Source organism: Budorcas taxicolor, chromosome 18 (genome assembly GCF_023091745.1).
Source record: "Budorcas taxicolor isolate Tak-1 chromosome 18, Takin1.1, whole genome shotgun sequence".
Taxonomy (NCBI): domain Eukaryota; kingdom Metazoa; phylum Chordata; class Mammalia; order Artiodactyla; family Bovidae; genus Budorcas; species Budorcas taxicolor.
This window is the reverse complement of record NC_068927.1, coordinates 40,883,177-40,898,328: the sequence shown is the minus strand read 5'-3', so window position 1 is coordinate 40,898,328 and position 15,152 is coordinate 40,883,177. Positions and strand designations below refer to the sequence as shown.

Below are 15,152 nucleotides of genomic sequence, written 5' to 3'. Positions count from 1 at the left end.
AAGGCTCAGGAAGGCTTAAGTGGCTCACCCAATGGTTGACATTTCATTGTCACGACTGCTCAGTGCCAGGTCCAGTGCTGAGCTAAGGAAGTATTTGTTGGCATCATCTCATTTTAACTCAGCTGATGACTCTTATTTCCATTTAACATCAAGAAAAAAGCTGTGCCTGGGGAGATGAACTTGCCTAAAGTTAAATCTTTTTTAAGTAGCAGAGGCAAAACTCAGACCCCGTGGATCACACACTAAAACATGTTCCAGTGTTCTTGTGGTGTTTGATGTACCAGGGAAATTGTCACATGAAGTACTTATGCCACCCTGGAATAGGTGGGTTTGTGTGTCATGGAACTGAGGTATGAAAGCAGGTGGCGGCATTGGGCCCAGCACATTGGAAGTGTCATAAATTCTGTTAAATGAGGAGGAAACCTGCAAAATTATTTCAACTGGGCCTTTATTTGGAGTGAGAGGTAGCTAATCTTGCTTGGACATCCAGAAATTATGGGAGACAACCAATAGGGAGAAGGAAGGGGAATGATTTAGAGGCTTACCTAGATCAGAGGTATTGTGAGCCAAAACTCACTGCCTTAAAGTCTAACACCAAAGCCATAAGGACAGACATGATGGCCAGATTATCCACTTAGTTCCACTGTATCGTTGGTAGCTCTGTGGTTTAAGAGGAGCTGTAGATTATTCACAAGTTGAGTTCCCTTTCATCAGCTAATAACCTGCATGGAAATAAGGACCATGCTTCTTGTCTTTGGGATTTCTTTGAACATATAAACCAAGTCAGAATATAATATTTCTTAATGTAAAAAACTTTATTGCTATTTCAGCTTAAAAGGTGATCAAAAATATTTATTCTTGCCTTAACTCATAGCTTCATATTTGTCATGGAATGTGATTTCACTTATCTTCCCCTAAAGCAAGAAAAAGCAGAAAAATCCTAAAGGTGCTTTTGGTTAAGAAACTAATTCTACATACAAGTTAGAGAAAATTACAGTTTCATGCTAAAATAAAGTACTTATAAAATAACAGGTATTCCATTTTAAAACAAAGCCATGAAAAAGATATTCCATTTTATTTTATTTATTATTGTTATTGTTATTTTTATTTTTTTTACAAACAATAGATTTGCTGCAACATGCTCTGGCTCATATTATTGAATTAAAAAATTTAACACATTTCAAAAATATCAAAAATACACTATAATGAGTCTTAGGACTACAATACGACAATGATTGCACAAAACCATAAGATATGAACTCACTGTCTGGATGACCTCCACTGGCAACAGTGAGAGAAAACTCTATAGCGTCTGGGAGAAGTGCATGAAATTTAGAATACAAGGAGCTTATGTGTGACTGAATGATCACCAAATGAGGGAAACAGCAGGATTTACTGTAGCTGCTTTTCTCAGTCTAGAAAGTGCTTACCCAACTATGGGGCAAAAGTCACTAACTGGAGAGAAAGATTAACTTGCCTCCATGAACCGGGAAGTCTGAGAGGCCCCGCCCAGAGGGAAGTAAAAAAGTGACACAAGACAGTTCTAGAGTGATGCTGCAGACATCACTGAATGGCTTGGAGACTATTTAATAATTGGTGTGTTTATCGACAACAGCCAAGTGCTCCCTGTGGAGGTCTCTTCATTAGTGATTATTGAGTAGACAGAGGAGGGGAGCCTGTGGCTTCCAAGTACCTGCTTTTGCTGAGAGCTGACATGGAAAGAAGGGCATCATCTGATATTCAGCAGATCAGCCTAACCTAACTGGCTCCATCTCCTAGAAAATAGCACTCGCTACAAACAATTAAAATAGCACCCAATGATTACCAAGCTGCTCGTGTTGGTTCTTCTATACATCAGGAAAATGAATTCATCAACTTATTGCACATACACTCTACAGTAGTATAAGAAAGCCCTCACTTGAATGAGGAGTAATAATTCAATGACTCTATGGTATCACGGTAGCTTTATGACATACTAGCATTCAAATTTTCAAATACATTTCCAATCCCTCTGGATAAGAATAAAAATACCATGGCTGCCAAGACGTGTATAGTTTCCTTTCTTCCATGGGACTCCTGGACTGCTCCCATAAGCAGGAGTGATGTTCTTTCAGAAACTCTCTTTAAACAGCTCCATTAAATGGGAGGTATACACAGGGACCTGAGAATCGTGCAGAGGCCGGGACCTCTGGGCTAGAGATCAACAGGCCTCTGCCCACCTGGGGAACGCGTCCTCTGGGTAAAGTCCTGGGAAGCAGATTACATTCACCTGGAGACAGGTTACTGGCTTTCACCACCTGACAACCTAATCAGCTCACACAGTAAGTGTAAATGACTTCATAGGTCAAGAGGGTTCTGTGTATTTTTGGTGATGGGCTATGGCCTTTTCATCCTCTGTTTTAACAAATAGCAATTATAGAGGGAAGTGAATCAAAGGAACTTACAAAAAAAGCAATCAGTTTTGGTACAGCCTATATTAAAAGATTTTCATACAACCTAATGTTTCCTGAACATAAACCTGGGACATAAACATAAAAGAACACTGGGAATTTGAAGGTTCTTCTGATTACCAAATAAATACATTTACTTTCAGTTAAGTAGTTGCATAACTGGGCTTTGTAGTGGTTCCAATTAGCATAGGGTGGGAAACAAAGAGACAAGAAACAGTTCACAGACAAAGGACAATTTTAAAAAGCCTATACTATTAAAGTGGTATCGTCCCAAAATAATTTTCATCACTATCATCTTGGGTTTTCCCTTCATTTTTCCTTCATTTCTCCCCATTTTCCCATAAAAAAATAAGGCGGCAACACACTATTGTTCCCATCTTTCTTACAGCACCTGAACTTTGTATGAACCATATTATGTTCCCCACTTCAAATCAAGACCTGAGTTCTACAATTTTTCAGTAGCTAACAAGTAGTTTGACACAGAAAAAAGTGTTCCTGACAATTTCGGGACTCAAATTCATATCTTAGAGAGGCTGAACACCAGACACTCATTGGTATGGAATCTTCCAAGAGTGTGTACCCCACTGACACATACACATGGGTACAGGCCTCTGAGAAGATGAGGATACCTATCTGTGGAGAGGTCATCTGGTTTTCTACTACTGCTTCAGCAAAACTTAAAACCCCCAACATATGTATGTATAGAGCAACGCTATCTTTAACATTTCATTTCTCATGAAACAGATTTAAAATGATTCTACTCTATTTTCTTTTTAATTGTCAAAGTATTCTAAAAATTCAAAGCACATTCCCCACTGGGTAAAATTAAGCAATGTCAAAACTTTGTAGGAAAAGGAAATGGAACAGAAATATGGAAGGAACTGCATTTTGCTAGGCTTACATGGAATGTGCAAAAAAAAAAAAAAATCAGTAAACCAGGTTTTCTGTAAGCTTAGGATTTTCTCAATCAAGTTTTTCAGAAATTGAGCCCAGTACTGTCAAGCCATGTGAGGTGGATAAGCATTTTCAGAAGACTCTGTTAACCATTAAAAGTTGAAACTTAACTCACTCCTATTGTTTTAGAAAACCATCTCTAGGCTCGAGAATGAGAGAAGGAACTTGTCTAACTGGAAGCTCCATCCATCCATCTGTTCTCATTCAGCCTCAGGCTATTCAGAGTCATCTGCTGTAACTCAAGGTTACTTGGATGTGAGAAGCAGCATCAGCCTTGGGCCCTGCGTACTAGAAGGCTGACTGCCAGCTCCACCTCATGTTATGCAAAGAAGCCAATCTCCAAATGCCTCTCTTGTGATCTTCTGGGAGATTCCTAGCAGGTGTCGCATTTGTCAGTTATTCTCTTTTTGTGATTTGGGGGAAGTAGTCTTGTTCTTCACCCCTTCCCCATCTTCATCCCCCAAAGAAGATCCTACTCCCCTGTTTCTCAGGAACTTTCACAGTCTGACACCCAACAGTCCATTTCCCAGGGCCCTTTCTCGTACCCTCACAGCTGGCCCCAACTCCCGATGATCATCCTGCCTACGGACAAAGGATCCAGGCTGCCTCTAAGAAGATTGGCTCGAGTGCAGATTTGAAAATAAAAAGTTCACAGTCAGTGGAAAGTGCTCTCATTACATCACAAACATAAATTATCTGTTTGATTGGTTCTACATTTCCAATAAACATCACTTCAATAGGCTGTATTCTCGTAGAGAAGAAGGAAAAGCCATGTGACTAGTCACATCACATCCCATCAGGTTGAGATAGAAGGTGATTTCTCTGTCACAGAGATCCATCAGCAGCAATCAATAAAAGGAACCAAACTTCAGTTATTCCTCCACAGAAATAGTCCCTTTCCTGCCCAGGCAGGCAAATTCTCAAAATTATCCTAGGAGAGAAAGGGTTAATGGCAGGTGGTAGGACTGATACAGAGTGATGCCTGCCTGCTCCCCAGGAACCCTGGGGATCCCTATGCAGGTTAAATGTGAAACTTAACACTGATGGTGTTGACTAGCTTATCCAGAGGAAGACCCTGACAGCTCTCACCATTTCCACCTCTGAGATCCAGCCCCCTCTCATCTGTGGTTTAGAGATACAGAGGCAGAACGCCCCTGGCAGGGTCCCCTACCCTACACCACGCAGCCTCGCGCGATGCCATGGCCCCTGGGGGAGGGCTACAGAGCCGTGTCAAACTCCTCCGGGAGCTCGGTCCGATCCTCTTCACTGGGCTCAGGCTCGTGCCTGCTTTCCTGGTGGTGTTTCATTTGTTCCTTCACTTCTTCTTCTAGGTCACGAGGTATGACAAACTGGTCCTCTGGCTCCAGCTGAGTGGGGGCAGCAAAATAGCCGGTTTTCTTCTTGGGTGCTTCAGTGGCCACCTCGATGAGGTTCAGGCTGTCTTCCAGGGGTACGATAGAGCCATTGGAGAGCTTCTTTCCATAGAGACAGGAAGTGGAGGGAGACTTCTGTAACTCCGTCCGGTCTTTGCTCACTGGCAGGAGGATGCCACTGTTCACACTGTTCTGTCTTCGGATCCCAAATAATGATCCTCTAGCACGGTCCTCGGGGCACGGGGCAGGAGAATTCTCTGGAAGGGTAGGCGAGTTCTCAAGATCCCTCCCCCGACAGCAGTGGATATCTACTTCTACTTCCACCTTGCTGCCGTTTGTCATGACCCCTTCTACCGGCTGATCATCATCACTGTCCAGGCCATTGTCAGACTGGTTACTCGAGAAAGTCGCACAAGAGGGCTGGCGTTGGAACACCCCCGAAGTAGGTGCCGGGTGGAGGCTGCATCGCCTCTCTGGCCTCGGAAGCAAGCCAGCATCCAGGCCAACAGTGTTATGTTCATCAGAAGCAGTAGACCCCACCTCGCTGCTCACCTCTGAAGTGGACATCTCGCTACTGAACTCAGAGGCAATACCACTACTGGAGGAAGGAGTGGTCGGCTTGGGCGGGTCCTTGATGATGGCAGTTGAAGCAAAACCCATAGGACCTGGGAGCGTGAGCCCATTCATTTCACAAGTACAGCCTTCCTCACCAATGTTCAAATAAACCACCATCGCCCCCACATTGTCCTGACAACCATAGCTCTGGGCTAATGTGCACAGCTTCTTGGCAGCTGCTAATGGGTCTTGCACATGGCGTACTGCGTTGACTGCTTCTGTATATGACAAGTGTTCCCACAATGCTTTGTTTCCCAGAATTAGCAGTTCATCCTGAATGGTGAGTGGAGTGGAAGATATGTGGGGCTTGGGAAGGATCCAAGGGTAGAGGTATGTACAGCCCAGCAGCCGGGTACAGCAGGTCACCCCATTCACTTTGTTGTCCTAGAGATAAGCAGAATGCAAACTTTGAGAAACAAGCAACAGTGACATACAATTTTATATCTTTCCAGATCACAACACTTAGGGCTCTAGAATAGAATAGAGATGACATGTTATATGGTTTTCTCCTAGAGTCTGTGTAATTTTAAGTGGATTTACAAAAAATAAATGTATAGAATTCCAAAAGGACAGAATATCAAATGGGTATTATACCACTAATAGTTGAGAGGACTGAGTTAAAACCAATAAAAACTAAGTGGTTAAAAGGCACCTCCATCTCAAAAGATATTCGCTCTAACATTAAGTATAGGCCTCAGCATGTTCTTAAATAGAGACACACATCTGTTAGGAAAATAATAAGCAAAACTATCATTAATTCTCCATCACTCGTATTCTGGGAGGGGCCAAAACCCAGATGGGTCACTAAAAATGACTTCTCATTTAAAAGCAGAGTTGGGGGATTTTTCTGGTGGCTCAGTGGTTAAGACTCCACACTACCAGTCCAGGGGACCCAGATTCGATCCCTGGTCAGGCAACTGGATCCCATATGCTGCAACTAAGACCCAGCACAGCCAAATAAATAACAAAGGCAGAGTTGGGACTGAAGATATTAACTGGGTAAGAGAATCTTTATAGCTAAAGCACTGAATAATCCCTGAAGTCATTTGGCCTAGAAAAGGAAAGTCTGAATCCATGGCATAATTTACCTACTCTCTAAGGGTCATATTAAGAATGATATAATTCTAGACTCAGAGGAAAAGGAATAACCCTGGTTGCAAGCTGGGCATGTTCATCTGCCAGATGCTTCATACTGATTTCTTAATAGAAAACCAAACAAAACCACCTAAGCCCTCAATATATTAATTTCATAGCTGCAGTCATTCTTTGGGTGAAAATCCTGGCACTCTTATTTATCAGAACTTGTCACAAACTCAAAATTTATAATTTTATTTTCCTCATCTGTGAAATAAAAATAAAAGCACTTCTTTCATGGGGGTTATTGTGAAGGTTAAACAAAACAATGAAAGTACAATGCTTAAGCAGGTAACAAACAAACAGTACATGTCTATAATTATAAAAATGTTTCCTACTTGTCTAGGATTCCCTAAGAAAAATCTTAACAGCATTAATTAAATTATGTAATAGACTAATCAATAATCAAATAAAAAGTTTTCTTTTATCTTTCATTTGTTCTGACTAAAACACCCTCCTAAGATCATAGTTCCAGAATCTTCACAGATAGCATGAACCACATTAGAAGGATAATTTTTTGGTTTTGTGCTTCCTTGGATGGAATCTTTTAGACAGTCCTTATTGTAAAATTCTGACAGGACAGCCCAGAAGTGGACCCACACAAATAAGAGTCCACTGATCTTTGACAAGGAGCTAAGGCAATTTGCTGCTGGGACAACTGGACATTTACATGTCCAAAAAAAAAAAAAAAAAATCTGGACATGGAGCAAGCTACACTTACTAAAAAAAAATTAATTCAAAATAAATTACAGATCTAAATGTAAAAGACAAAACTTCTAGAAGAGAACACAGAAGAAAATCTAGGTGACTTTGGGTTGGGCAATGAGTTTTTAAATACAACACCAAAAGCATGACCCATGAGGAAGAAAACTGGTAAGTAGGACTTCATTAAACTAAAAACTTCTGCTCTGCAAAAGATACTACTAAAAGAATGAAAGACATGCCACAGACTGAGAAAATATTTGCAAAACATTTCTGATAAGGACTTGTATCCAAAATACACAAAGAACTCAACAGTCAAGAAATAAACAATTAAATATGGGCACAAGATCTGAACAAAATTCTGCTTTGCTTTGCAGTAAACAATGTTCACATGTAATTGCTAAAGTCTCTTTGAAAGCAAAAGTCCTATGCTAACTTCTGAAAAAGGAGAAGAGTTATGAAATACTAGAAATATTGATGCTTCTTTATTAAAAAAAAACAAACCAGAATATATTCAGCCATAAACAGGAAAACTACTGTGAAACTTTGCACTTCAGAACAGGGATGTCAAACTATAAAACTTTTTCTTCTTGTGTTTTGGAATGAGAAATCAGATGAAAATTAACCAAGGAGAACATTTACATTTATTTTACATGTTAGGTATAAGTCTAAAGACCACAATTTAGGATTTTTCATTTTTAATTACTTTGCTCTTTCTTTCTGCTAGTCATTAGCTGCTCATTAGATTTTCTTCTGTTACTATTATCTGGATTGAGTACAATTTACAAGGCTTGATAGGAAGAAAATGGACTTTCATTGTTCTATGTAGAATAGCATTCATTGGATTCGAGGAGCAGAAGTGAGTGGTGGAGAGTAAGATTCACCTCTGTTATGATGGCTTTTTGGTCCTTCACCCTCTGAGCCTCCTCTGGATCCTGTTCCAGGCTGAAGACTTTAGAGAGTGGCACTGGCCTCCCACCTCGACACAGGACTGCTTGGCATGTGCCAACATTAGCCACAGTCAAGCTAAAGCTATTCACTGGATCGGCAATGTCAGGACGGATGTAACAAAGGAGAGCTGAAGAGCCTAGTTTCTGGCCAGCCATTCCTAATTTCCTGTTTAGAAAGAAAAGAAAATGAAAACACAGCTAGTTTTAGAAGAAAGCAGCAGTCCTTCATATCCAAGACTTCCTCGTTTTTCTGTTGACCATGAACCCACCTCACCCTCATCCATCTTGATATGAGTGATGATGGTGAAGAGAGCATTGCCTTCTACTCTTAGCTAAAAAATTTTACCTAAAGGGTGGGGGCAAAGAAGACAATAAAGAGGTAACTTTCTCTGCTGCTTCTGATTGATCATAATCAGCAATAACCTAACTCAGTGGCTTCCAACTGAAGCAAATCAGAATCACCTGAAGTGCTTGTTAAGTTTCTGATTCAGTGGGGAAAGGGCTGGCCCAGTAATCTACCTTCCAGCAAGTTTCTGGTGATGCTGAGGCTTCTGGTCCTAGAACAACACTCTGAACCACTTACTTGGGTTGTAAGTTCCCCAAAAGAAGGCCCATAGTTTTCCTTCTATTTCTCCCATGCACATGTTGTCTATCCCCAACCCCCAGCACTTGGTACACAATGCTAAGCACAGAACAGATGCTATCAGAAAGATCTGGTTTCAGATTCCAGCTCTCCCATTTATGGGCTATAGATATTCAGCAAGTTAATGCTCCAAGACATTTTTCCGATTAAAATACTCACCTCCTCGGCTTATTTAGAAAATTAAAGATACAGTATGAAAAATGCTTGGAACTGTGCCCAGCTCTTGGGAAGTGCCTCATAAATTGAGTTTCCTTTCCCAAATGCTTTATTTTGCCAAGTCCCTAGGCTCAATTCTATTACTGAAAAATAGACTTCTTTCCCAACATCTTTGTGTTATAATGACAGGTGAAACCAGCTCGGGCTCCAGGCTGTTGCATCTGAACACTGAGTATGCAAAGGGTCACTCTCTCAGTTGTACGTATGCTTTAAGCAGCCCACCTGCTGGGCAAGATGCTCTATCAGCCGCAAAGAGTTTTCAACAGTTTGGTTTATAGGGTGTTTGCCTTTAAGGGGCTTAAGCATCAGCGAGGAGATTAGTTGGTAAATCCTCAATAATAAGTATTTTAAAAACAAGAATCTGATGAGTGCTTAACCTCTGTAGGTCACTGACCCTTAGGAGAATCTTATAGAGGCTTAACCACCTTCCTTCCCTCAAATGCACATAACACATGCTGTCTGGGCTTTCCAGATTCTCAGCAGCCTTGAGAAAACAAACAGCTCCCACAGGCTCTTTAAAGAGCCACAGTCCCCATGTTCCATGCTGATGGACAGAACGGTCATGAGACACGAATCAAGATCTCACCTTGCTCCTGTACTTATAATTGAGACCCAGACCAACCCACCTGCTTACCTGTGAGATACCAAGAAGGTATTAGCCATGAAAACTGTGTCATTTGTTGACTGCTGCACCTCTTCCAAAAGCACATCAGCCATGGTACACTGGAGAAGGCGAGGGAGCTCCTCGTTCCGGTCACCGTCAAACATGCCATACACAGCTCCCACCCCCTCTGCAAAGTTATCCACAGCTAGAGCAGACACACATAACCTATCACAGAAACAGAAGAAAGACAGAGAAAGTCAGTGGCAAAGCATTCTTCTCCAGGGAGCTTCTTTAAAAAAGGAAGGGAATTCCCTAGCAGTCCTGTGGTTAGGACTCACTTCTAACACAGGGAACACAGGTTTGATCCCTGATCAGAAAACTAAGATCTTGTATGCCATGTGGTGCAGCCCTGATTGAGAGTGGAGAAGAATAGTGGTAAATCCCCATCTATACATGAAAAAAGGGTTACATAGAGGATAAGTAGGCAACATCTTAAAGAGTTGATGTCATAAGAAATGGAGGAATTCAGCCACATTCAGGAGCAGTACATATTACCTTTGCAGTGTTACAGAAGGCTAGAAAGATGTTTTTTCTCAGTAGTGATAAAGGCCTATTATCGACACCCTTCAGTCAAAGACTTCCCCAAAGTGTACAACACACCTGTAGCTCAACAAGTTGGGTTTATCATATAACAATGAGAGAAAGCACACCATGGGACTCAAGAGTATATTAGTGGGTATTGGAAAAAACCTAGTACAGGATTTGGAAAAAAACCTAGTATAGTATTTGGGTTTGGCTGGATCACTTTGGGGAAACTCTAACAGAGTGGGGGGTGATACTAGATTGGGTGCTGTCAGAAAGCAGGGCTATTCTGGGACTTCTCTGTTGGTCCAGTGGTTAAGAATCTGCCTTCTAAGGCAGGGAGTACAGGTTTGATCCTCAGTCGGGGACCTGCCTCACGGTGCAGCCAAAAATTTTAAAATATACATATTAATAACAGAAATTTCAAATCCTGAGAGATGATGGTGTGAAAGTGCTGCACTCAATATGCCAGCAAGTTTGGAAAACTCAGCAGTGGCCACAGGACTGGAAAAGGTCAGTTTTCATTCCAATCCCAAAGAAAGCCAATGCAAAAGAATGCTCAAACTACCACACAATTGCACTCATCTCACACGCCAGTAAAGTAATGCTCAAAATTCTCCAAGCCAGGCTTCAGCAATACGTGAACCGTGAACTTCCAGATGTTCAAGCTGGTTTTAGAAAAGGCAGAGGAACCAGAGATCAAATTGCCAAAATTCGCTGGATCATCGAAAAAGCAAGAGAGTTCCAGAAAAACATCTATCTCTGCTGTATTGACTATGCCAAAGCCTTTGACTGTGTGAATCACAATAAACTGGAAAATTCTTGGAGAGATGGGAATACCAGAGCACCTGACCTGCCTCTTGAGAAACCTATATGCAGGTCAGGAAGCAACAGTTAGAACTGCACATGGAACAACAGACTGGTTCCAAATAGGAAAAGGAGTACCTCAAGGCTGTATATTGTCACCCTGCTTATTTAACTTCTATGCAGAGTACATCATGAGAAACACTGGGTTGGAAGAAGCACAAGCTGGAATCAAGGTTGCCAGGAGAGATATCAATAACCTCAGATATGCAGATGACACCACCCTTATGGCAGAAAGTGAGGAGGAACTCAAAAGCCTCTTGATGAAAGTGAAAGAGGAGAGTGAAAAAGTTGGCTTAAAGCTCAACATTCAGAAAACAAAGATCATGGCATCTGGTCCCATCACTTCATGGGAAATAGATGGGCAAACAGTGGAAACAGCGTCAGACTTTATTTTAGGGGGCTCCAAAATCACTGCAGATGGTGATTGAAGCCATGAAATTAAAAGACGCTTACTCCTTGGAAGAAAAGTTATGACCAACCTAGATAGCATATTCAAAAGCAGAGACATTTCTTAGCCAACAAAGGTTCATATAGTCAAGGCTATCGTTTTTCCAGTAGTCATGTATGGATGTGACAGTCGGACTGTGAGGAAAGCTGAGTGCCAAAGAATTGATGCTTTTGAACTGTGGTGTTGGAGAAGACTCTTGAGAGCCCCTTAGAATGCAAGGAGATCCAACCAGTCCATTCTAAAGGAGATCAGTCTTGGGTGTTCTTGGGAAGGACTGATGCTAAAGCTGAAACTCCAGTACTTTGGCCACCTCATGCGAAGAGCTGACTCATTGGAAAAGACTCTGATGCTGGGAGGGATTGGGGGCAGGAGGAGAAGGGGATGACAGAGGATGAGATGGCTGGATGGTATCACTGACTCAAGGGACATGAGTTTGAGCGAACTCCGCGAGTTGGTGACGGACAGGGAGGTCTGGCGTGCTGCAATTCATGGGGTCACAAAGAGTCAGACACGACTGAGCAACTGAACTGAACTGAATAAGAGAAAAAAATGTTTAATAAAGTTAAAAAAAAAAAAAGAAAGCAGGGCTATTCTATGGTTGATAATCTCAACAAACCTTAACTACAGGGAAAGAAGGTTAGCATGGGAACAAAGCTGTGATTGATAAAGAAAGGAGCAGTCACCCATCTTAGTTACGAGGTGGGGTGTGAGTGTTCTGTGCACATTCATCTTGTTGTGTCTTACCGGATCACAGTCTCAGAGGAATCTTATCTGATGTTGACATTCTGTGATTTGTTTATGTCAAACCAGGAGAACAAGATGGCCTAGCTTTCAGCATTAGATCTGTTTCCAGATGTCAGGACAATTTTCTCAGTCTTCATGGCCATGATACTCACTTATTTCTCTGCCCTGCCATCTCAGCCAGTCCGTGGCTCCAAAAGGTTGATGTAACTGTAGAATCAGTAGTTGGCAAAGGTTTCTGATCAATTTTCAGGGTGGTGATATGGCTGTGGGAAGTGGAGGAAGGGAGGTTTAAACCTTACATGCATCTCTACTTTACAAAAGCTATCCCAACAATAATTTGTTTTTACAAAATAATCTGTTGACATACCAAGACTCATTTCCAGAGAGACCCACAGACCAAGAAGGAAGAGAAAGAAAGAAAAGGGGTAGGAGGAAGACATACGGGCCAATTTTGTAATAACTGATGCCATTCATTTCACTGAAAAACTAAGCACAACAAAGATTTCTAGTTTCAACCAATTGTCTACTTAGTTGAAGTATTTTGATACAGTGAAGTCTCGGTACAGTGATTCTGCACTGTCTTAGATGTAACACAATATAATCTGTGCCACCTAAATTACCTATGCCTGCTATACGATCAGACCACTCAAGATAGCTGTTCTCTTGCTCTCTGTACCTCCCCTGCTTGACCAATTCCTGTCTCACTCACACCCTACTCACCTGACTGACCTTCCCTCTTAATCAGAGAGCCTAATCATAAACTCATACATAACTCCCCACCCCACCTCTGACCTCCCACCACTTCACCTAGCCCTAGCTAGTGACTGTTCTGATCTTTAGATGTGAACTATCTATCTCTACTATGACAGTTTATCAAAGGCAGGGGTGAGGGGGCGTGCTCCTCTGCTGTTTCCCAGGTAACCGTGACCTCCCTCTCTGCAGTAGATACTACCATGTCCTGCACGCCATATGCTGCACATGGTGGAGTGTTGCTCTAGTACCTTGGTTCAAACAAGTAAGAACCCCCTACCCTTTAAACCATGATGTCTCTGTTGCCTCCTCTGGGTTCTTTCTTTGGTCGTGGGCAAGTATAGGGTTTGCAAGCCTGTGGGATGCAGCCCCCTGTAAAGGTACTGGGGTGCGGCTGAGCAGCAACCATGATGCTGAGCTTGACTGCTGGACAGAACACCCAACATAAACTGGATCAAAGAAGAGAACCAAGGGGCTTTATGACCTAAGTCATCCTACAGCTTTAATAAACTGAGGTCTGCACAGTCATTATGAAGAACCACACAAGGCTGGTGGGAGTAAGAGCACACGTGGATTCAACATCAGAAGTCTTCCTACCTAAATGTGTCCAGTGTCTTGTGTTCCAGAACCAGATTTGTATTTCCAGTCAGGTCCAGGTCTTGTAAAGTAGCAGGCAGAGCCTCTGGAATCAGGATTTCGGTCAAGTCATTGCAACTTAGGTCTACAAACTGAAAGGAAAAGGGAGAGATTAAGTTAATTCTTAACTCCCTAACGTTCAAACTCCTACTATATCCTCAAAGGGAATTTCATTTCTTTCCAAGAGTCAATTAAATATACTGTGATCCCAAACTGCCGCTTTCTTAGGAGTCACACTCCAGCCATCACCCCAGGACACAGCACCCAGAAGTACCTGGATCTGAGGCAACTGCAGTATTTCCGGAAAAATACTGATGTGGTTGGAGTGGGCCACCAGAGTGTGCAGCCTTTTGCAGTTCGCAATGGTCGTGGGGATGGTTTTAAGCTTGTTACCACTTAGGTTGAGTTCTTCCAACTGCTCCAATTTATTTAGTTTGCTGAAAAAGAAACACCAAAATACCATACTGCACCTAAACAAGCAGCTGCCAAGCAAGTTCTACAGCAGCCAGAGTACAGAGGGGACCAGCCTGTGGCCTGGTAACTGGCCATAATGAACAGCCACCACGGTGAACAAATGTTCCCGCCGAGCCTCAGCCTCAAATGCAGCCTCATCTGCCTCCCTCTCAGTGCACTTTGAGAGCTGGAGTGTCCCATGGTTCTACTGCAGCTGCTGGATCTTCGGGGCAGGAACGTCTTCCCAGGGTTAACTAGACTAATTACGGTACTGCTTTGCCACTAACTAGTAGCAAAATACTGGATAAGTTAGTCACTGGACATCAATATCCTCAGCTATAAAATAAAAAGTTGTACTAAATTATCACTAACATTCCTTTCAGTTTTAATTTCCAGTTATTCATAACATAATCCAGCTTCCATAAACTTTACCAAGTGCCGAGCATAAATACAACCCTGTACCATGGGCTGTGATGCAGGCCATTCACACTGTCCCACTGGAGTAAGCCAAGCTTTCTATGCAGTAAGCAGAATCGCTTCAGAGGGCCTAACATCTTTATCTAGATTTTTTAAAACTGTAAAGATAATAAACTGCTCTAACAGAAAGTTTGTTATTGCTGTTTACTTGCTAAGTCGTGTCTGACTCTTAGTGACCGCATGGACTGCAGTCTCCCAGGTTCCTCTGTCCATGGGATTTCAGAGGCAAGATTCACTAGAGTGGGTATTCCTTCTCCAGGGGATCTTCCTGATCCAGGGATCGAACCCACGTCTCCTGCATTGCAGATGGATTCTTTACCACTGGTCTACTAGGGAAGCCCACAACAGAAAGTTCAGAAAATAAAAAAATATATCCAGAGTACCACCACCAATCTGAAAAAGTTATTTTCATTTTGCTGAATTTCCTGTCAAATTTTTCATATGCAGATTTTGCATTAACTCTGCCCTTTTCATATATCACAGATAATTTCCATTGCTAGAATACTAAAAAATGTGTAATAATTGAGTTTCGTGAATTAAAATTGCTTTCTTAT

General features: G+C 42.0%; 1 protein-coding gene across 1 annotated transcript in view; it reads right to left on the bottom strand.

Moving 5' to 3' along the window:
- Positions 1 to 4,621: 4,621 nt before the first annotated feature.
- PHLPP2 (PH domain and leucine rich repeat protein phosphatase 2) overlaps positions 4,622 to 15,152 on the bottom strand; it is a 58,443-nt gene continuing 47,912 nt past the window's right edge. The window contains exons 14-19 of the mRNA XM_052656513.1: positions 13,943 to 14,105; positions 13,630 to 13,760; positions 12,435 to 12,545; positions 9,672 to 9,866; positions 8,113 to 8,344; positions 4,622 to 5,776 (exon numbers count right to left, since the gene is read on the bottom strand). Coding sequence (XP_052512473.1) covers positions 4,622 to 5,776; positions 8,113 to 8,344; positions 9,672 to 9,866; positions 12,435 to 12,545; positions 13,630 to 13,760; positions 13,943 to 14,105 — 1,987 coding nt within the window. The remainder of the gene's footprint in view (positions 5,777 to 8,112; positions 8,345 to 9,671; positions 9,867 to 12,434; positions 12,546 to 13,629; positions 13,761 to 13,942; positions 14,106 to 15,152) is intronic.